Here is a 24,638-nt window from a genome sequence, read left to right as displayed (position 1 = left end):
GAGATCCTGTATGGAGTACCTACTCCTATCATTAACTTTCTTGATCAAGATGTCTCAGATTTTGCTAACTCCCCTTCTCTCCAAGCTCATTTACAGGCCCTCCAACTAGTACAACGGGAGGTCTGGAAACCCCTTGCTCAAGCTTATAAAGACCAGAGGGACCATCCCACCATCCCCCATTCCTACCAGATCGGGGACACTGTTTGGGTCCGGCGTCACCAGGCCAAGAACCTTGAACCCCGCTGGAAGGGACCCTACATCGTTTTGCTTACCACTCCCACCGCACTCAAGGTAGACGGCATTGCAGCTTGGATACATGCTTCACATGTAAAGCCAGCCCGACCCACCGATTCAGCCACTGCATCAGAATGGACCGCACACCGCACTCAAAATCCTTTAAAGATAAGACTCTCTCGTACACCCTCCTGTTGATTGGTTGTCTGTTTACCCCCCATGTAGCAACTAACCCCCACAGGGTTTATAATATCACCTGGAAAATAGCCAATCTAGGGACCGGGGAAATAGCCAACCTCAGCACTTATATAGGGACTCTACATGATGGGTTCCCTCCTCTCTATGTCGACCTATGTGACTTAGTAGGGTCTGATTGGGATCCCTCTGACCAGGAACCATTCCCAGGGTACGGATGCCACCACCCTGGGGGAAGGATAGGAACAAGAAGCAAGGATTTTTATGTTTGCCCCGGCCATAAACCAACTCATGGCTGCGGGGGGCCGCAGGAAGGGTACTGTGCAAGATGGGGATGTGAAACCACAGGGGAGGCTTACTGGAAACCCTCTTCCTCTTGGGATTTCATCACTCTCAAACGGAGGGAGATCCCAGGGTACGCAGGGAAAGGACCATGGAGATGTGGGCAAAGAGCCTGCGGACCCTGTTATGATAGTGCCGGAGGGGGAGGTTTTCAAGGCGCCACCCCCGGAGGAAAATGCAACCCTCTCATCCTAAGGTTCACAGATGCTGGAAAAAGGACTACTTGGGATAGTCCTAAAGTCTGGGGACTCCGGCTGCACCGAGCAGGGAAAGATCCGGTGACCTTATTCTCCCTGTACAGACAAATTACTCCCCTAAGCCAACAATCAGTAGGGCCAAACATAGTAATAGCGGACCAGAGAGCCCCAACCCATTTTCAAGTCCCTAAACCCCCTACCGTTCCTAAAGCTATCACTCCTACACCAGGTGCTGTCACCTTCTCCCCCACCCCAGATGCCCTAAACATCGAGATAACCAGAGACCCTCCTGGTACCGGAGATAGATTATTACAATTAATCCAAGGAGTTTACCAAGCCTTAAATTTCTCAGACCCCAACAAGACTCAGGAATGCTGGCTATGCCTAGTTTCCCGGCCCCCATATTATGAAGGCGTGGCAATACTGGGCAACTACTCCAACCAGACCTCAGCACCTACCAGTTGTGGAGCTGCTATGCAGCACAAGCTCACAATATCTGAGGTCTCAGGAAAGGGGCTATGCATAGGCAGGATTCCTCCCTCACATCAAGAATTATGTAACCAAATAGAGCCATTATCTCAGGACAGCCGATACCTTGTTGCCCCTTATGGAACTTATTGGGCTTGCAGTACTGGGTTGACTCCCTGTGTCTCTACCACTGTTCTCAACACCACCATTTGTAGGGAGCTGCAGAAAACCGCACCCAAAAGATGGCGCCGGTTTCCGCCTTCCGCCAGCCCGACGGCGAGCGCTCTCTGTGGTAAACAACTCCAAATATGGTAAAGGTCATGTATCCTCTTAATTCTGCTTGGAGACAACCTATCCTGGCGCGCCACGTAGGGTTAGGTGATTGGTAGATGTAGACTATATCAGGCCCCGTCTCCCTCGGCCCGGGGCCCGCCGCCATTATACACTGTACAAAGCAAAGAGGTTCCCGATTAAACTGTGTTGAAGAAGATTCCTCGGTGTGGCGTCTTTCTTGTTGGTCAAGGGTGGACGCCGCGAGTGGTGGCCCGTACGGGGACGCCGCCACCGCCGCAAGTGGTGGCCCATACGTACAGGGAATCAGAACTTCTCACAGTCGGGGGTAAGTTCCCAAGGTAAGTGGAACTGTAAAGTCCGCGGTGAATGCGGAGATAGGTCTCCGGTAAAGGAGCACCAAGGTCCTCGGGAAAGAGGCGATAAAGTCTCCGGTAAAGGAGCACCAAAGCCCTCAGGAAAGAAGCGATAAAGTCTCCGGTAAAGGAGCAACAAAGCCCTCGGGAAAGAGGCGGTAAAGTCTCCGGAAAGGAGCAACACTGTTCGTGACAAAAGCGAACCGAAAGTAAAAAACTTCGCTTCTGTTTTAATTTGCAGAGTGAGAGTAAGTTAATGGACCCCGCTATTATAGTGGTGATTTGGCTGCTTTTTAACATCGCAGCCTCGGGCAATCTCACTGTGGATAGTTGGGATAAGCTTGGAAAAGATCTAGATTTTGTCTGGGCACAGGGAACGCTGAAGCCAGGGACGTGGCCTATTTGGAAAATGGTTCGCAGCTGTCTAGAGGATCAAAGATGCCGCAAGGCTGTAGAAGAGGGGCAGGAGACGTTAGAACAGCTGAAGGAAATAAATAGATGCAAGTCATGGGGCCTGTGCAGCATGGTTTACCGTTGCTGTCAGCCCTACCCAATCATGAAGAACCTGATTTGTGATGTGTGCAGGATAGTGTTAGGTTTGCTTTTACTTTACCTTCTATTCTCCATACCATTATATGAGTGGGTGGTTTTACCCCAGGGTATGGCCAATAGCCCCACTATGTGTCAGCTTTTTGTGTGTCATGCTATTGCTCCTATTAGAGAGAAATACCCTGCTGTGAGATGTGTTCACTATATGGATGACATTCTCTTAACTAGTAAGGAGTTGAAATTGCTGCACTTAGCATATGGAGATTGCATTGGATATCCAATCTACCCATAATGCTCAATTGAAAGGTGGCATTATGGTTTTGAATCAATGCATTGATCTAGTACAGGAACAATTGGATAATTTATGGCAACTGGCACAGTTGGAATGTGAATGGAGAATGCCTGGTTTGTGTGTAACAGCTGTTTCCTATCAGAATTATTCTTTAGCAGCAAACATGTCTAAACAACCTTCATAGTATCTTCTAGGCAACTGGTCTGGGGATTTTGAAAAGCTGATGCAGGAGCTGAGACTCTCCATAGTGCATGTGAATTCCACCAGGGTCGACATCTCGGTTGCGGAAGGACTGTCTGCGTGGATCACTCAAGCCATGAATCATCTGAAAGAGTGGGCAGGAATGGGTGCCCTGGGAGGAATGCTTATCCTAGTTAGTTTCATAGCGTTATGGTGTATCTGCAGGATGAGGGTCACACAACAGAGAAGTAATACCATGATTGCACAAGCCTTTAGTTTAGTTAAGGAATGGGCTGGAATAGGGGTTATGTTTTCCATGATGCTGTTAGCCATTTTAGTTTGCTTGTGGTGCCTATGCAGGATCAGGAAGTCACAAAAATCCCAAGCTGCTATGTTGGTACAGGCCTTTGCTGCTGTGGAAGCAGGACAGTCCCCTCAAGCATGGTTATCCATGCTGACAGACAAATAGATGTCTGTCTCGCCCTTGCTGAGTGAGTGATGCATATCTGAATCAGTCATGCTCAATGACGGGCACCTACCCTCATGCTGAGCGAATAAGCATACATGTGTTCCCTTCAACCTAAGACATGAGCCTGTGAGGGCGACACAGTGACTCTTTGATGGGTAAGATAGGGACACTGGGGTTGAACCTAAGACAGAGATGACTGAAATCTGACAACAGATAGATACTGCTACTCCTATAATATTAAAACAAAAAGGGGGAACTGTAGGGAGCTGCAGAAAACCGCACCCAAAAGATGGCGCCGGTTTCCGCCTTCCGCCAGCCCGACGGCGAGCGCTCTCTGTGGTAAACAACTCCAAATATGGTAAAGGTCATGTATCCTCTTAATTCTGCTTGGAGACAACCTATCCTGGCGCGCCACGTAGGGTTAGGTGATTGGTAGATGTAGACTATATCAGGCCCCGTCTCCCTCGGCCCGGGGCCCGCCGCCATTATACACTGTACAAAGCAAAGAGGTTCCCGATTAAACTGTGTTGAAGAAGATTCCTCGGTGTGGCGTCTTTCTTGTTGGTCAAGGGTGGACGCCGCAACCATTGACTTTTGTATATTGATAGAACTTTGGCCCAAAGTCACATACCACCAACCTGAATATGTTTACAGCGTACTAGAAAAATCAACCCGATATAAGAGGGAGCCAATATCCTTTACCGTGGCCCTATTATTAGGAGGAATAACAGTGGGGGGCATAGCAGCCAGCATAGGGACCGGAACCGTTGCCCTACAGGGAATTAATCATTTTAAGCTTCTACAACAAGCCATGCACACGGATATCCAGGTCCTAGAAGAGTCAGTCAGTGCACTCGAGAAATCCTTAACATCACTCTCTGAGGTGGTCCTGCAGAACAGACGAGGATTAGATTTATTATTTTTACAGGAAGGGGGGCTATGTGCTGCCCTCAAGGAAGAATGCTGCTTTTATGCAGATCATACAGGAATAGTTAGGGACAGCATGGCCAAACTTAGGGAGAGGCTAAAACAGAGGCAACAGCTATTTGAGTCTCAACAAGGATGGTTCGAAGGATGGTTCGCTAAGTCCTCCTGGTTGACTACCCTTATATCCACGCTCATGGGACCTCTGGTTATTCTATTTTTGATCCTCATATTTGGTCCCTGCATTCTGAACAAACTGACTCAATTCATCAGAGAACGACTATCTGTTGTACAGGCCTTAGTCTTAACTCAACAATATCATCAGCTGAAGCAAATAGATCCAGAGTATCCAGAGACCTCTGAATGAAAGATTCCATTCAGTTACAAGAGAAATGGGGGAATGAAAGACCCCTGTCCCTTAGCCCTTTCTTTCTCAAGTTTGTCTCCTCTTCCTCCTGTCGGTGGCCTCCCCGATCCCCACCCCCGGTGGCCTTTCCCCGCCCGGCCCGAGAACAAGCACCGGGTGGGGCCGGCCCGAGAATGAGCACCGGGTGGGCCGGCACGAGGGCGAGCACCAGGTGGGTCAGCACGAGAACAAACACCGAGTGAGCCGGCCTGGAGCCCTGCCCCTGAGCCCCCGCCCCGCCCGAAGAGAAACACTCCGTCCCAAGGTCTCCGCCCCCAAGGTCAGCCATCAGGAAAGGGGGGGGAATTGAGTCTGCTGTACCAGACACCAGACCTTGAGAATATGCTGATCTGGAATGGCTCTGTGTCTCATTTGAACCATCCAATAGAAATAATTCTGTATTTCGCCTCATTTGAAAGACTCTGTGTTTCACCTCATTTGAATAACTCTGTACTTTGCCTTATTTGAATAACCCTGTATAGCGTCTCATATACATTGACCAATGGGAATAGCTCTGTATAATGCCTCATTAGAATTATCCAATAGAATCCCTGCTCCTAGCTTGCGCCTTTTTCCCTATATAAGGACCCCTTTCCCTTGGCTCGGGGCGCTTAGCCACACAAAGGCTAAGTCGCCCCGGGTACCCGCGTCTCCAATAAAGCCTCTTGTTTTTTGCATCCAGTTTGTGGCCTCGCTGATTCCTGGGTGTGTGGGTCTCCCTCTACGAAAGTGCCTCTTCGGGGGTCTTTCAGGGAGATCATGGAAAGGTTGAATAATATCTGGAGTGAATCTGACCTGTTTGGGTGGGTCCAATTTGACTTCCTGGAACTTACAAGAATCTTTTGAGTATGTGAAAACATAAGTATTAGACACATTAGCAGCATATTTATGTTAGAAACGACTTGGCTGAAAGCCTTAACATTTTTAAAACTGACAAATACCTTTAGGACAATGAAAAGTACCTTAATTTTGATCACATAGTGGTATAGCATGGTGTTTAGTACCCTGTGTGACTAATATTATGACTTTGAACAGTAGCATAATGAGAGAGAGAGAGAAATCTGGAACATATTTCATTCTTTTCACTGTCTCAACTCACTTTATTTGTAACCACTTAAGCCTTTTTATCCTCAGACCTTCATAACTTTAATTCATACACCTTATATTATGGGTAGATGAAAAGTGGGTTGTCAGTTCAAGATCAGGATCCCCAAGTGTCTCTGGCGCCCACCAGCAGGCAACAGGAGAGATTATGGAGAGCACCTGTCATGTTTCGGAACTGAATGCTGTTCTTTTGTTTAAATTACAGTCGTGATGGAACACAAACCAAGAGATTCATTTACCATGTGGATTTTATTAAAGGGCGAGAGAGAGAGAAAGAGAGAGAGAGAGAGAGAGAGAGAGAGAGAGAGAGAGAGAGAGAGAGAGAGAGAGCATGTGAAGGTGCAGGTTAAAAGGGGAAGCTTGCACATGCATACTGAGTCCTTATGCAGTCCCGTAATGAGTGATGTACTATGCACTATGCATGTCCTGGCCATTGTCAGGGAGTAGAATCAGTATAATGCCGAGGTTCCAACACCGATAGAGACCTAGAAATTGAGCAATCTAGTTTAGGTTTAACAATGTTGTTAGTGGTGATGCTTGCTTTTTTGCTTTTTTTTTCCTCTCTTAAAAAAGAAAAAAAGAAAAAAGAAGAAAAGAATGCAGATTTCCTGATACAGAAATTGATGTAACATGTACACTTTGCAAGAAGTATTTGCAAGGACTCTGTCAAACTGCTTAGAAAACAAACAACTTTCCTCCTCCTCCCCCTTCTTCTTTTTGGAAATCTTGCATATATTTCATTCATATAAATGGGAATTGGATGTTTTCTACTAGAATTACATTCTTTCATTCATTTTTTAAAAAAGTGATTATTTGCTGTGGAAGGACTTCCTCATCCTGACCCCCAAGCCCCAAATCCACTTGGCCCCACTGAGAAATTTAGAAAATAATGAGTACTACTGCCAAGGGATGTTTGAGTGAATTTTATAATGCAAATAAGCCTCGTGCTTGGTATTTGATTTTACTGGGACTTCAGTAAATAATAAGTAGCTAAGGACTGATTAGAAGGAAAAAATACATGGAAAGTGATAACTAAAATGAGACTGTTTACAGAGTCAAGCACTGAGATGTATTCCAGTTCACATGCCATCCAGTAGGCCTTTCACTCTTCATTGCTTGTCCATGCACCTCAGTCTTGGCAGAAATCTTTGCTGTTGATATAGAGCTTATTTTCCAGTGTGCAGAGATGACAGACACATCCATGTCAAGCTTTGTGGAGGGTGGAGTTCCATGTGTATTCTCAAAATAAGCCAGTTTCTCAGAGTCTGGCCAACAAAAGCCAATTTAACTTCATCACTCAGCTGTCCACCACCTTAGGATGGTGGTACCTACCATGGCTGCCTTCTTGGCCAGTCATTTTCAAACTCCAAACTCAGTGAGGGTTTACTTTTCTCTCATCTTCTTCCTTTGAAGAAAACTATTCTTACTCTTGCTGCTGGTAGAAAGTGAATTAAATTGATGTCTTGAGTCCAGCTGCCACACTCAGTTTTGTGGGTTATTATTATTATTGTTGTTAATTTTGCTAGTGATGTCCTCTCCCTGCAGCTAAGATCTTTCTTTTTGGCTTGGTTTATTTGTAAGTTGCCTATACATGACATTAAAGAAGCTCCCAGGGTGGGGTGGGGAGAGGATGCAGAAGTTGACAATAAAAATATACATTATTGGTATCTTCATTGCAAATCTTTTGCATAACTTTGTGTGTCTGTAAATGGAATGTAAGCCCAACTGAACACCAGCTTTTCATTAATACTTGGCCAAGTGTTGAGAGGCCAGACTCCAGGCATCGATGTGGGGTATGCACAGGGGTTCCTATAAAATGCAGAGTGTTGCTGGGCTGTGGTGGCACACACCTTTAAACCCAGCACTGGGGAGGCAGAGGCAGGCAGATCTTTGTGAGTTCAAGCCTGGCCTGGTCTACAGAGTGAGTTCCAGAACAGCCAGAGCTGTTACACACAGAAACTCTGTCTCAAAAAACCAAAAATTAAAAAAAAATGCGGAGTGTTTTTAGGATCCATGTTTCTCTTCACTCATAGATGAGTGAAACATGGATGGATGAAGTGTAGGAGCCGTGGCCATGAGATGTATATTACTGAGATGCATGTTTCAGGAACCTCCCCAAATGATTGCATTCTTTAGAGTAACATAGGGAAGACAACTGATTAGAAATAATGATCTCACACTTCCAGAATAGCCCTGGTGTCAGGCAAAGGAGAGACACTGTTTTAACAGTGAGGAGCCTGTCACTAACACTGCAAGGACCTTAAGATGTTGCAGTTCCTTTGGTTTGCACAACAAATGGGGTGAGTCTATAGATTCTATACTGAAGACCACAGAACAGTCAGGTAAGAGCTGAGTGCGCTTTTCTCTGTCATAGTTTCCTTCTTGGTGAATTAAGTTTTGATCAGCCAGTTGTCAGATCTGAGGCTCTAAGCCTTTCCAGCACTCACTGACATTCATATCAAAGACTGGAAAATAAACAGTGCAGGAACAGAAGTCCACTGAGCTCCTCATTCACAATCCAGAACAAGAGGCTACTGGGAAGAACCTGGAGCTTCTTGATTACAGAGGTATTTGGGAACTTAGTTAAGATTTGACAATTTATGGATTTAGTTTTCATTTCTTTTGTATGTCCTAGTGCAATCAGTGGACAGAAAGAGGCCATTGTGTTTTAAACAAAGAAATCAAGTAGTTGGAATTACAGGCTGTATGACTCTTTCATACAGTCATCAGCTTGCCATCTGTAACCTTCACTTCCAAATGTATTTGGTACAGAGCTCTAAAGTAATGACCACTTATGAAATTCCAGTCTTCTATATACTTTTCCTTCAGATCAGGCTAAGCTTTTCCAGTAGTTAAAGTGTCAGTTAGGAGAACTGGGCACTCTATGGGGCCTTTGGCAGTGGAACCAGTATTTATCCCTAGTACATGAATGGACTTTGGGAGTCCATTCCCCATAGATGGATACTCTCTGAGCCTAGACATACAGGGTGGGGCTTAGGCCCTAGGCTCTGCCCCAAATGGTGTGACAGACTTTGATAATCCTTCATGGAAGGCCTCACCTTCCCTGGGGAGGACAAGGGGGATAGGATGCAGGGTTGGTGGGGGACATGGGAGGATGGGAGGGAGAGGGAACTGGGATTGACATGTAAAATAAGATTGTTTCTCTTTTCTTTTTTTTAAAGAATCATTATCACCACTGTAATCCTAATTGGCTGTGTTGTGTACTTTGGGAGAATACACAAACATCCCTTTGGGAAAGGCAAAGGCCCACTCATTGCTACTATGTCCCTGGCATTCCACCAAAACCATTGTGTACTTCATTTCATTTACTTCTCAAAAAAAGCAGTAAGGCCTACAGTGCCAAAAATGTGAATGCCCATGGGACCACCATTGTTTTCCATCATATTTACTTATTTTTTCATTCCATTCATTTACTTTTATGTCTCTCTCCCTGTCTTTTTCCCTTTCATGCATTTACTGTCCCGGTGGTTTTCTTCTCTCCCCATTTCTGGGTTTGCTGCTCTGTAGTCTTGGGTCTGCCAAAGGCTCCTCGGGGTGTCCTTTTACACTGCTGGCAACTTTTGCAGTTAAAACTGTTGCGGATGGCTGGCATAAGTCAAATTACATTTGGCAAAATGTGTGTTATGTATCTGGAAACTGGGTTATACTCATTTTAGAACAATTAACTAGATAATTACTCTGGCTGAGGGAGAGCCTTGTGCTATTCTTGTAACAAAACAGATAATTTTAACTGTAGCTCTACCTAATACTTCCAGGGAGTGAAAAAAAAAAACCTGGCCCATTCGTATTTTACATCAATTAAATGTCTCTGAAGATTCTTTGTGTTTTCTTTTATGGGAATTCAGCTGGTCATAATTGCTATGTTGTTTTGGAAATGTGAGTTTTTGATCTCTTATGGAGTAAAAATATAAGTGCTCTCTAAATTGAGCAAGGCAACCAGGCAGAGAGCAAAGAGTCCATCACTGGTTCTTTCACTGATGGTCCTTGATAGGACATTTAAACTCCTGGACTATGTAGAATTTCACATCAGCAAACAGAAAAAGGGTGAGATGTCTATTTCTTTTTCCAACTCTTTTATACTTTTCAGAGCAATGTCAGCCGGAATCTCAACCTGGAATCAGAGGTGGCTTTTCACTTCTCTGACCATTTGGCTGTTCTTACATTCTCTTCTGGGCTCTCTGGTCATTTTCTTGGAACTCAGCCTGTGTATCCCACTTCTCCTCTAAGTACTCTTGCTGCCACCTGGCTGTAATTAACCATAGACTAATGACCCTAATACTACTTCAGGGCCACTCAAAGTCAGTTGTTTCCTGCTCTTAGGGGTAGACCTCAGCACTACAGTGTATGATTTCCCAATGCCCTTCAAAGTCTATATTTTAGAGGACTTTTTAAATTTGGGTAGCATATTTCTTTCTTCTGATAAGTAAGTGTTTATTAGTTTGGAAGTTAATTTGTTACTGGTACACCATTGAGTTAAATGAAGAAATAATGGTTTGGGGTTAACAGGATATAGACCAAATTTGTTTGGCTCTGTATCACAAGGTATCATCACATCAAATCGACTTTTCTAGAATACCTATTCATTGAAATTGTTTAGCCATTCCCTATTAAATAAATATCCTGTCTTCTTTTTCCTTAAGTTTGAAGCGGACACACAGAGAAAACACTCAAGAATGTGTAGAATGTAGTTATGTCAAGAATACAAAGTACCATAATATGAAACAAAGGCATTTGGTTCATGGACTAGAATAAAATGCAGTTATTGTTCTTACCACCCAGTATTTTCTCTATCAAATTCATACTGAATATGATTGTCAAACTCATTTCTCTAAAATACAGCATATTCTCATTTTAAAAAATTGGTGCTAAATACTTTCTTCATTCCATGCTTACCTTTGTCATTTCTTAGCATTTTTAGATAAACATTGTCCTTTAACATTAATTTTAGTTTAGTTGATTTGTAGAAACTAAATTGCATGTAATAATGAGCTATCATACAATGTTTCTATTAATATATACATTGTGAAATGTGGTAATCAAGTTAGAAATCTGAATTTTCTCTAACATGCTATTACTTCCTTACAGTTAAAAGTATTCAACATCCCCATCCTCTAGCTTTTTGCATAGAGATTATTTTATTATTTATGGGGATGTATCTGGGCATGCATGTACCCACTTAAGCCAGAAAGGGTTGTCCGATTCAATGGAGCAGGAGTTGCAAGCTGTTCTGAGCCACCTTATGTGGGTACTGGAAAATGAACTCCATTCATTTGAAGTTGTTGTATTTGCTTTAAATGCTGAACCCTCCTCTAGCTTTTTTGTTCTTGCTCATAAAAAGTACTGTCCTTTACTAAGTAGGAGCTTTAAAAGGTTATTCAATATAGACGGTGAATTGCCTTAGAAAAATATGAAAACAATGACAAGAACAAAACAAATAACAAAAAATTAAAAAGAACCTCAAACAAAAACAAAGAAAACCAAAATCTCAAAGCTTTTTAAAGTGTACAGTACATGAGTGTTATATATGGCTGCCTTACTGTATGAAAACACACCTTAGCTTCTTGCCTGTATCTAATGATAACTTTGTACCCATTGGTCAGCTTTCTTCAATCCATTCCTGCTCTCTAATCTGTGGCTTCTGGTACATACCATTTTACTCTTAGCTTCTATGAAAGCAATTTTCTTACAGTCCATATATAAGTGACATCATACCGTGCACAATTTTCAGTAAGTGGCTTGCTTTCACTGATCAGAATGAATACCCTGTAGGGTATGCTGTAGCCACGCCTACTTAGGGGCTGGCTACAGGTGTGCCTGACCACACCTGTGAGGGCATGGTCAGGGTGATGTAGGGAAAGTTGAAGGGTGAGGCATGCTTACATAGCAGTTTGGCTGTCTCTTTGGTTTTCTGCTTGCCATATGGACTGCTGCCCTGCCAACTGGCTAGGTCACTCTGTAAGTAAGGCTTTTCCCTATTAAATTCCCTTGTATTTTTACCTGGCTCTATATTGGTAATTTCCCACATTATCTGGTTGTCAGAAGTGGGATCTTGTAAACCTAGGCCACATTTGGGAGTCTGTGGGTCTCACCGGGACTGCGACCTAGGCCAGGAAAGTACCCTCTCTCCACAGGTGCTCTGGGCTCGCAGCCGACCTGCTGCACCACAAGTGCTCCTCCACTGCTGTTGAGCTGCTCAGAAGCATCTGCCCAGCTGGGAGACTTCCACAGACCTCCCCATGGTTACTGTCACAGTTTCTAGCTGCATGTCCAGGACCAGCTTGTACTGTGGCCTACCAGCACCCAGAGGCCTCCTGCCCTAGAGCTGAGGAGGCCTCAGATTTCAGCAGGCTCTGTGCAGTGGCCTTAAAGCTGTGCCTTATTTAGTGGCTGCAGCCGCAAGGCCGTACACTTTCTAAGCTAAGCACAGCCGACTTTTTGACCTCTCTCCACCTTTCTCCACCACTGCCTCTAACTTGTCTGACCGACCACTGCCAAATGCTGTGCGGACTAACTGAATGCCTGTGCCACCTGTTGATTAAAGATAGATACTTCTTCTGGAGTGGAATTCAGGTAAAATCATGGCAGAATATTTATCATTTGCTAAAATTGGTAATACTTTTGCTTATTCAATGTTTGAAGAGGACACTAATCTGGCAATTACTACCTATATGCAGTAATGCATTTAGCTTGCTGGTACAAATAATATTACTAGCCAGATTCCTCAGAAGAGGGACAAAGATAACCTCACCACATACTTACAGGAAATAGCAGCTTTATGCAATGAGGTTTTGGAGAACAGATTAGTTCAGGTCAAAATTGTGCAACAAGTAGAACAGAATTTGGATGATAAGCTTGGCTCTGTGTCCAATATGCTAAAGACAGAACTGTCTGTTACCTAAGAAGAGATGCAGCATATTTATGATAAGATAAACACAGAGAGATCCTCCAGGTCTGAGGCGTTAGAGGCTAGGCTGTCAGAGGACCGTGAAGGACTAAAGAATATCTGTAGCCAGCTAGAAACTCAGATAAGCTCTGTGACCCAGAAACTAGATGCAAAGGTGCAAAATACCTAGGATAGGGTTGAAGAATTGGACAATGCCATTCAAACAATTATTGAAGCATCTAAGGTAGCAGATCACAAATTTGAGTCTAGATTTGAATGTTTGGAAGATAATTTACAGTAGAGGGCTGATAGATTAGATATGTCCATATGGTCGATTGCTGAGGACTCAAAATCAACAAATCATGACCTCGAATCTAGACTCCAATACCTAGAAGGCAGTTTCCATACCATCCAGATGCTGTCTAAGGAAAACCTTATTAAAGACCTAGAAAAACATGTAGAGAAGTAGTTAGAGCAATTTACAGATTCGCTAACATCTTTTATGATGCAGGAAATTGAAACTTTTCATGAGGATTTCATACTAGGCTTAAAGATCATTGGGATGCCTCAGAGGTAGAATCACTCCAATCCAAAGCTCCTACTCCACCCAGGTATCATGACTATTCTTCTAAGGTTGTTACTTGTACACCATTAGTCTATCAAGCTACCATGGTAGAAAAGCCATCTTCTAAGAAACACTCTCATGGACAGATGGCCTATGTATGGCAACCTATACAGCTGAAGGATCTTAAGAATATTAAAGAATCAGTTGTCTCATCTGGTCTCCATAGCTCATACATAAAACAGCTATTACATTCATGGGCAACCTTTACCAGGGTAACACCCACAGATTGAGAATGATTAGTAGCAGCTGTACTTGAGAAATTATGCCAAATCCAATGGAGAGCATTGGTCAGGGAGGGAGAGAAGCTCCTTGAGTGTCTAGCATAAAGGAAGGTTTTGAAGCCCCTCTAGATAAGATTCTTGGTGAGGGTATTTTTGCTAACCCACAGGCTCAGGCTGAATATGATGACAATATATTGTCCCTATGCAGGAAAGCAGCATTAAACACCTGGGATAAGGTTCATGAGCCAGGGGAGTGCCTAGAGTGCCTAGAAGCTTATACCAGAATAGAACAGGGACCTATAGAACAGTTCCAGGACTTCTTACAAAGGTTAACTAGGGCAGTAGAATTACAGGTAACAGATCCAGAAACAAGACAATCTATTATAATAGCTTATGAAAATGCAAACTCGATATGCAAAAGAATACTATTGCCTTTAAAGATCAGATCAGTTCTGATAGAAGAATGGGTTTTGGATGCAGCCTACATTGACTATAATGTGCAAGATACTGGAGCTTTGGTTGGAGCAGCCATCGCCAAAAGTTTAAAAAGGAAACAGGAGATTAAAACTTCTAGAGGTGAGTACACAAGGGCTTGGGAAGTAGAAGCATCTTACAGAGGTCAACACAGGTACCAAGGGGCTAGAGGTTACTAATACTACTATGAACCGGAACCTTGGGTAGGAAGAGTCTTCCCCAGGAGACCACGAAGGCCCCAGGTAACCTAGATCTTTCAGGTGTGGTTGAATTCAACATAACAAGAGAAATTGTAGAAAAAACAAATTTTAACAATGCTTCATACAGAATGCCACTGCCTTATGGATTGTGTAGAAGATGTGGTAAGGGCAGGCAGTGTACCACTGAATGTAGATCGACCAGCGACAAGCAAGGAAACCCATTAAGGCCGGGAAACCCCAAGGGGGGGGCTCAAGAATTTCCCCACATCGAGAAAGGCCCGGTCATTCCCACTAGCAGTGGAAGACAATCTCTCACAGGATGAATAGATAGTTCTTTGCCTATTGTGAAAAATGATACTGCTCTAGATGGTAGTTTGAATAGTGAAGAAGAATCAAATGTGAATGGACAAAAAGAAACGCATATTTTGGCAAACTTCTATTAATGATAAAAGTACTCCGTTGAAACTGAAAATTAACCATAAAGTTATTACTGGCTTAGTAGACACTGGGGCGGATGTGACTATTATTACCCCAAAGTCTTGGCCTCAGAAATGACCTCTTGGAGAGGCGAATGTACAATTTTTAGGAATTGGTACTCTATTTAGAGTTTGAAAGAGTGTTAACTCAGTGGTCTGCATTGGATCAGAAGGACCGAAAGTGAGACTGAAACCATACATGGCAGATATTGCTATAAATCTCTGGGTTTGTGATCTCTTACAGCAATGGAATACTCAGATTAATATTCCTCCAGTGTTGGAAACAAATTATGTACAATCTTTAGATAGTAGAAAAGATCTGGTCAGACGCTATGGAAAACAGTTACCAACCATCCATGCTGTACAGAAACTAGGTACAAATGATAAACCTTCAGAGTAGGCAAAGGCCCTGCCATTGAAGTGGGTTACATATGAATCAGTTTGGGTAGGACAATGTCCTATGACCTCTGAGAATCTAGAGGCTTTAGAAAAGTTAGTACAGGAACAGCTAGAGGCTGGGCATATAGAGGAATCTACCAGTACTTGGAATTCTCCTGTATTTGTTATAAAAAAGAAGTCAGGTAAGTGGAGAATGCTGACAGACCTGACAGCCATAAATAAGGTAATTCAACCAATGGACTCTCTGCAACCTGTAATGCCATTACCTTCCTTTATACCTAAAGGATGGCCTATCATAGTCATTAATCTAAAAGACTGTTTTTTCATAATACCATTACAGGAAAATGACAGAGAAAAATTTGCATTTACTGTACCAACTCTTAATAATTCATAGCCAGTTAGGAGGTATTAGTGGAGGGTTTTTGCCACAAGGAATGCTAAATAGTCCTAGTTTGTGTCAACACTTTGTACAGCAACCTTTGGAAATAATTCATAAGAAATTTTCAAAATCTCTTGTTTATCATTACATGGATGACATTCTTTTATCAGATTCTAATACAGAAACTTTGGAATGTATGTTTGAAATGGTGAAGGAAGTTCTGACTCATTGGGTGTTACTGATTGCCTCAGAAAAGATACAAAGAGGAGATTCTATTAACTATTTAGGTTGCAAGATAGACTTACAAAGAATCAGACCTCAAAAGGTATTTGAGGGATTAGAAGGGATCATTAGCAAACTCTTAACAGTATTCAGAAGCTGCTAGGGGAAATTTCTCAATTACAGACAACTATTGGGATAGAAGGACATGACTTAAAGCATTTAAAAATGGCCATTAAAGGTGAAAAGGACCTAAACAGTCTGAGTATATTATTTGCTGAGGTAGAAAAAGAGTTACATTGGGTAGAAAACAGACTATTGGATGCACATGTAAATTGGATAAACCTTGATTTAGACCACATTCTGGTTATCTTTCGATCCAGAGAATATCCTTCTGGAATTCTGATGCAAAGGGAAGACACTATATTAGAGTAGATATTTTTGCCACATAAATAGCATAAAAAATTAAAGACATATAGAAAACATTTCTGATTTGATTTTAAAGGGCAAATTAGGACTCATCAACTGACTGGAAAAGATCCACCAGAAATTATAGTACCTTTAACTAATGTGGAAATTTCCTCCTTGTGGAAGGATAATGAATATTGGCAAATAGCTCTTACTGACCTTTTGGGAATGATTAGCAACAACTATCCGAAAACTGACAGAATTAAATTCATAAAAAAGACAATCTGGATTTTCCCACTTACTGTAAGACAAACTCCCATTTCTGGGGTTCTTACCTTCTACACTGATGCCAACAAATCATATAAGGCGCATTATAAAGAAGGTGACTTAAGTAAAGTAGTTAAAGTCCCTATACATCTGTACAGAAGGCAGAATTATATGCAATTCTCATGGTACTTATGAGTATTACAGAAGCTCTTAATATAGTTATGGATTCTCAATATGCAGAGAGAGTTGTTTTACACATTAAGTGCAGAATTCATTCCTGATAATACAGAATTAACTTCATTGTTTATTGAATTACATGAAACAATCAGAAACAGAAATAATCCTATATACATTACACATATCAGATCCCATACAGATCTGCCAGGCCCACTACCACAAGGCAATGATGAGATTGATCATTTACTAATTGGAAGCACATGAGAAGCCTCAGAATTTCATAAGAAACATCATGTAAATTGCAAAGGTTTGAAAAAGGACTTCTCCATCACTTGGTAACAAGCCAAGGAGATAGTGAGAAATGGTCCTACTTGTTCCTTTTATAGCCAAACTCCATTGACAGCAGGTTGCAATCCTAAGGGCATTTGGATAAATGAGGTTTGGCAAATGGATGTCTTTCACTTTGCAGATTTTGGAAATTTGAAATATGTGCATCATACTATTCACACATTCTCAGTGTTCCAATGGGCTACTGCTCTTAACTCTGAAAAAGCCGATTCTGTTATTACACACCTGCTAGAGGTGATGGCAATTATGGGTATACCTGCACAAATAAAAACTGACAATGCTCCAGCATATGTCTCTACTAAAATGGAATGGATTTTCAAATATTATAAAATAAAGCGTGTCACCAGTATACCACACAATCCAACAGAACAAGCAGTGGTTGAGAGTTAGAATAGAACACTTAAGGAAATGCTCCATGGACAGGCTTGTAAGTCAAAACTCCCCGAACATAGGTTGCATAATGCTTTATTAACACTAAACTTTATTAATGCCAATGAGAAAAGACAAACAGCTGCAGAAAGACACTGGACTACAGAAAAAACTGCTGAACTGAATCAGCCGGTATACTTCAAAGATGTACTAACCTCTGTATGGCAACCAGGACATGTGTTACAATGGGGTAGGTGTTTTGCAGTGGTTTCCACAGGAGAAGAAAAACTTTGGATACCATCAAAGTTGTTCAAGATTTGAGTTGAAAAGGAAAAACCTCCTGATGAGGTGAAATGACAGGTATTTTACTAAGGTATAGAAACCTCCCAAAGGAAAGGGAAGTGTTTTGCTTTTATATCCACAGGAAATCTCATCTCCAGAAGTCAAAGGACACTGCATGGGTAGATACTTAAGAAGAGAAGGTAGTTATAACCATCAAACAAAAGGAACGTGCCATACAGTAAACTTTATAGCTGTGTCTCGAAGAACTCTATTTCTCTTTATTTCCTAGTCCCTAACCAATTAAACCAATGCTGGCTTTGGAGGCAGATTTGGCTTTCCTCCTCTAAAATCCAAGCACATTGTTTAACGAAACTTTTGAATTTCTATATTGTATCAAGAAGCCAATTGATGTAATACAGAATAAGAGAAGAATTTGGGGACTATCTTTGTCTTTTCTTGGCTCTTTCCTTCAAGGTCTATATCCTCTTATCGTTATTCTCCTGTGGTTGCCTTTCTCTGTATGTGTACATACACAAGCAAACATTTCTCTTCTATCTGTTTATGTTTGAGTCCCACACAGCCAATGAAAACATGCCTGACAGCAATCCCTGAACACCCCAGAAAGAAAATGGGCCACACCTCCTCGAGTGCACTGGATCCAACTTTCTCTATTTCAACTACACTCCAGCCAGAGCTTTGGGTACTGACTTCAATCAAGTTGAGGATTTCAATCAATATGTTCAATCAAGCGAATCCCAACTAACATGGACTGGATACAATACATTCAAGACTTTCACTATACTAACATTTTCTTCCTACAGGACCCTACAAGGCTGTCATCGTCCCATTTCAGCAGGAAGTAACTTTGAGGATGCTAAGCCCCTTTCTCCCATTGCTGTCACTTAGGATAGTGTATATACCTAGTTAGGGATAGCTACCTATTGTTTATTGTTTATGGCTGGATTGGAAGGAGGTGTTCAGGCTTGGACACCTCTTTCAGATGACTTTAGGGTTTAGTTAAAATAGTTAGTTAGGATGTGACATAAGCAGATTATTGTATTTTCATATATTTCACCTTTATGATTGTTAATTTTGGATACTTTACACTGTTAAGTTTTAATCCTATTGTAGACTAAAAGGGGAATTGTAGGGGATGCTGTATCCATGCTTGCTTAGGGGCTTGCTATAGGTGTGCCTGACCATGCCCTCACAGGTGTGGTCAGGTTTACGTAGGAAATGTTGAAGGGTGAGGAATGCTTATGTAGCAGTTTGGCTGTTGCTTTTGTTTTCGGCTTGCTGTACAGACTGCTGCCCTGCCAGCTGGTCGCTCAGTAAGTGAGGCTTTTCTCTATTAAATTCCCTTGTGTTTTTACCTGGCTCCATATTGGTAATTTCTCACATTATTACCCTTTCTCTTTTCTTTTTTTTTCTTTTTCTTTTTTTGGTGTTTGCGACAGGGTTTCTCTGTGGAGCTTTGGAGCCTATCCTGGCACTTGCTCTGGAGACCAGGCTGGCCTCAAACTCACAGAGATCTGCCTGCCTCTGCCTCCAGAATGCTGGGATTAAAGGAGTTTGCCACCAATTCCCGGCATGAATACCCTTTCTGTCTGTGAAAACTATTCTAATATCTACAGTTTCTTATCCATCACTGGGCAACAGGAAGTTGGGTGTTGTGGTTTTGACTATCTGAGACAATGCTACCTTAGACATCAGAGTCATTGATTTGCCATTCCCACTCTCTCTGCACCACCATTACTCCAGCACATTTTTGAGACAGGACAGATTGTAGGTTGGAGCTTTTGTGGCTGGGTTTGTGTTCCAGTCCCACTGCTAGAAGCCTTGCCTGATTAGAAGATGGCTGGTTAAGGCTCTGATCCTTCATTAGTAGCAGTATTTTCTAGGATCTCTCTCCCAGATTTCAGACAGTTTCCTCTGTACTAAGGAAACACACCACAAGAAGACCACACCTGACACTGCCTGGATGGCCAAGAAGCAGAGGCTGGACATCTCAGAGACCAGGGTAGAATAAAACATGACTGAAGAAAAAGAAATGAAATGATTCCTAAAGATATTCTGCCATATTGATAGTTCTGAGTCTAGCCCAATTGTCATCAGAGAGGTGTCTTCCAGCAATTGATGGGAGCAGATACAGAGATCCACAGCCAAACACTATGCAGAGTGAGGGGAAAACACAGACTACTTTGTGCTTAACCCTAAACTAACCTCTAGAGAAGAGAGTAAGGGGCAGATGTTACATCGAAGCACCAGATCCCCTCTCAGGACTGGACTTGTCTCAGCTGCTAACCTCCCTCCCTCTGCTGCCAGCCTTCATAGTAAATCTCCCTGACTGAGGAAAAACAACTCACTCAAGAATGTGATCTGTCCCTGGGATGGCCTTCTCCAATGATTGATCAGTACAGAGACCTGTAGGTCTAGGACAAATGATGGCCCTTCAGCACTCACTGTGGGCTGAGAACTCCAGTGAGGACTAATAACATCCTGACATCTTCACAACTTTGCCACTTCTGTCTTTTCTTCCATTGGCTATGACCCCCCCAAACTAACACATTTCCTCTATCCCAGTCTCCAAATTCAATTCTGCTTTTTTTGGATTCTGGGACATTAAATCAGGGAGACCCACTTGAGGTGGCACACGTTAACAAGAATGCTGGGGCTCCCTCTTAGGGTTCTTGGTCTTAATAGTAAAAGACTTTAAAAATGGATTCAGAAGAAAGCTTCTGGAAAACTTTATTAGTTTGATGTTGATGTGTATTTCTTGTATATAGCAGAAGGATGGAACATGTTCTGTTTAAAGCTGGCATGGTACCACTGTGGCACCTATGCCTAATATATGATTTTGCAATTGATACTTAATGCTCTTAGGCTCTATGAAAACTCCCATCACAAGAGAAACTCTACAAGATAGTTAAATTTCATTGTTCCTGCTATATAATAATTTGGATTAGAGACTGGGTCTTCCAATCTCCACTACACATGGTTCTTTCATTACAAACACTTCTTTTCTCTCATATTTAGTCATGTGTACTATGACTGAAAACTTTTTATCTCTGTATGGGTTTTTTCTTATTTCTTCTTTGATGTGTAATTCCATGTGTATTACATGTATGTGCTTGTGTGTGCACGTGAAAGCTAGAGATCAACATCCAATGTCTTTAAAAGAAATAAAACACTCTACACATTTTGCTTTGAGACAGAATCTTTTACTGAACCCAGAACTCATGGCTAGACTAGGATGGGTATTGAGCTCCAGGTTCCTTCCGTGTCTACTCTTGTCCCCACTATACTAGACTTACAGTTTTTATATGGGTGTAGGGATCTGAATTCAAGATCTCATGCTTGTGTGGAGAACTTTATCTACTGAGCCATCATTCCAGACTTCATCTTATGTGATGTGTATTGGGCATCTAGTCAGTATTCTATCATGAAAGTGTTAGAGTTAAAATTATGTAGTTGTATATCTTTACTGCTTTCCCTGTTACATGTATATTCTCCCTAATCTCATTTACATTGCAGCTAAACAGCTCCTGGAGAGCAAAATGATCCTTTTATTTCCACTGAGCATTGCTTTCTGCTTCAGTCACCTTCTAATACATTGCTGTACAATGCTAAGGTAATACCTCCTCATCACCGTGAAATAAACTCACAAATGAATGTTTATTAAATCCTTAGTAATTGTGGAAGAAATCTCCCAGGAAGGAACAAGACAAAGCTTATACTGTTTATGATTTCTTTTCTTGCCTGTAAGTTAATTCCATTTGTTGTTATAGATACCTAATATATTTTAATACTAGTTCAAAATGACTAAATTTTGAATTGTTTACAAACTTATTCTTTAATGTGTTTATGGTTTTTTAAAAGTATAAACTACAAATCAGTACGATGAGGAGGTAAAATAAACTATACATAAAATTTACTTTCATGTTAATGAAGTATGTAATACGAAATTCTACCTTTAAAATGAAAATAGATGGTCCTTGAGAAATTTATCAACTTCTATAAAAAGTATTTATTAAGATTACAAACCATGGGCTTTCTAGTTAGCTCTGTTTCTCTATTTGTGTCTTAAGGAAGTATTTTGTTTTTCCTAACCTCGAGAAAATATCCTGAACAAACAATGCAAGCTGACTAATGTGTCATGATAGACCTAATAGTCTCTTTTTCTTACATACTGTAGTTAAATTTAGGCTGCTACTCTCGAACATTTTAAAGATTCTGCTTTTACTAATACTATATAATACCTATTGAAAATAAAACAGCCTTTTATTTTAATATACAAAGAATCCCAGTCTTCTTCAAATGAGTGGATTATCTTAAAAAAACTAACAAATACATCAACATGTTCATGATATTGTATTTCCATTCACACCATCCATCAACTATCAACTCATGTTCACTCCTGTTTTAGGTTAGCCCTACCCACTGTCTAATCTCACACCAACTAGTTGAATTAATAACACTCACCTTCACATATTTCAACAAGGGTGAGTTAAAGTGTAAGATCATAGACCTATATTTATAATTCATAATTTCTGAAAAGCACAACTTGCTCAGTAATGTCGAATATCATTGAGTATGTTAAGATTTGGAAAAAGGACTTTGTTTTTTCAACTGAAGCACGTACATTGGCATCCATTGCTAGAATTCCAGTAGTATTGTCTCTTCCTTGTTCTCTGGATTTGCTTTAAAGCATGCTTTCCTGGCAGCTAATATTAATTAATTTGGCTATACTGTTCATATGCTTTCCCATTTTTAGCCTGTTTTGGATAACTATTAAGATATATGGCTATGACATTATGTTTTTTCTCATGTCATTTAGCTATAGTCAGAAGCTCATTTTTAGCAAATTCCTGAAAAAGTTTATGGTCTCAGTATTTTCCAAATTCCTGAATCTTTATAGCATTTTATCATGGCTTTTCTACTTGATGACATTTATGCTAAATATAAAATCACTGACTCAAGTTTCCAAGCTGATTTTCTTAAACCCATTTCCTCTTGTTTTTGAGACAGGATCTCACTATGAATCCCAGCCTGTCCTTAAACTTATTATGCATCAAAATTTGTTCTTAAACTTTTGATCTTCTTGCCTTTGCCTCAAGTGCTGAGATTATAGATACACACTAGCTGCCAGCCACTAGCAGTCTCCTGCCATGAAGTGTTGCTGTAGAATTGTTAGCAGCTGCTGTTTATTTTTTAGTCACTTGTTTGTTTTGTTTCACCTGACTGCCCAGTGGAATTTTTCTAGATTTCAGTATAATATTGGTTTGAGTCTCTGTGCTACATATACTAGTCCTAATTTCAGGGTATATACTCAAAAGTTTTCTGTATTTCAAAATATGTAGAATAAAAATTAAAATTATTGCCATGTTCAGTTTTCTTTTATATACTTGCATACATTGCACCTTTCTTAACTTTTGCTTTTCTGGGACATTATCTCTCAAAATTTTGTCTTTATTGTGAATTTTTTGTTGCCACACAAAATAACAGGACCCCTTATGACCTTTTCACATTTGAATATCATTGGACTTTGCAACCTGACCTTTCAACTTTCTTATATCACTATTACTTAAACCTTACATATATTTCAATATTTTAATTCCTTTCTATGTAGTGTGCTTAGGCTTTTCTTCAGTTCATTCTTTATATGTTGGATATTTAAAAATATTCTATTATGTTTATTTAGAATGTATGTGTGTACATGCAGGTGCATGCATGGCGTGTTACAGACCAGGTGTGGAGGTCAGAGGTCAACTTGTACAAGTCTCTTATCTTCCTCTACCATGTGGGACCTATGGTGATCAGCTGGGAAGCAAATAGTTTACCTTCTGGGACATCTTGCTGTCCCCTGAAATATTTTCATTTAGAAATATTTCATATATTTTCATGATTTTAAAATTTGTTTTAGTGTACTGTGGAATATTAGATTCTTATTTTTAATCTCTTCTTTATATGTCCTAAAGTTTACTTGTTTATAGCATCATTATTCTTTAGCTTGTTAAATATTTAAATGATAATGTTGAGTGTCCCATCACAATCATTTTCCTGTTACTATGGTGAAGCCTAATAGTTTTTTCACAGAATCAGCATATACTTTAAGATTTCTTACCTCACAACATCATGATTGATTCCTTTCTCTTTTGTGTGTTTAGAAACATCACTTTGTATGTTCTGACATGCAGAGGACTGCTATGTCCTCCATTTCATCTGAATATTTTCTTTTGTCTCTATTTTTCCCTTATTCACTGTGGACTTTACCACCTGTGGTTTCTCCACAGTGCAGAACTCTGTCCTAAGCCAGTGGATTAGGTTCCATAGTTGAAGAATCCAAGACTGTCCTCCAGTTGCCCAGCATGTCATGTCCTGTAAACTGGAACCCAGCATTTCTTGTTCTGTGTTTGGTCAATATTCTTGCTTTGATCTCTTGAATATTCTGATTTGTGCCAAAGCCTCCCAAATCCTGTTGTTTCTCCACATATAGATTCTAACTCCACCTGATTTTTTTTTTTTGCTAGTGGTGTTTTTTTTATTTCTCACTTAATATTCTCTGGTTTTAGGGACCCCTTGCAGCTACATTTTTATAAGGTGTGTATGAGTGCATGATACATGTGCTTGTGTGTGTGTGTGTGTGTGTGTGTGTGTGTGTGTGTGTGTGTATTTCTATTTTTATGATTTCAATCATTCTGTAATTTCTCTTGGAAACTGGTAAGATTCAGATGTATACTCATAAACTTTGCCATCATCATCATTTTTCCAAGCCTGTTCTTACCTATGTGATTTATTTAAAATTTCTAATGTAGAAAAATTTCCTCTGACAAAATTTCCAGTCAAGTTAGGTAAAATATTACATATTATTTGAATCGATATT

The 24,638-nt window shown here is 41.0% G+C and overlaps 1 protein-coding gene across 1 annotated transcript; it reads left to right on the top strand.

The window, feature by feature from the left end:
- The first annotated feature begins 225 nt into the window (after positions 1 to 225).
- Positions 226 to 4,879, top strand: LOC113836242 (MLV-related proviral Env polyprotein-like). Its single transcript, XM_035445295.1, has 2 exons — positions 226 to 1,638; positions 4,155 to 4,879. Exons 1-2 carry the CDS (start codon positions 369 to 371, stop codon positions 4,862 to 4,864), a joined length of 1,980 nt encoding a protein of 659 aa, XP_035301186.1. The 5' UTR covers positions 226 to 368; the 3' UTR covers positions 4,865 to 4,879.
- The last annotated feature ends 19,759 nt before the right edge of the window (positions 4,880 to 24,638 follow it).

This window comes from Cricetulus griseus, chromosome 5 (genome assembly GCF_003668045.3).
Source record: "Cricetulus griseus strain 17A/GY chromosome 5, alternate assembly CriGri-PICRH-1.0, whole genome shotgun sequence".
Taxonomy (NCBI): domain Eukaryota; kingdom Metazoa; phylum Chordata; class Mammalia; order Rodentia; family Cricetidae; genus Cricetulus; species Cricetulus griseus.
Note: the sequence above shows the minus strand (reverse complement) of the source record. Positions and strands in the feature narration are given on the sequence as shown.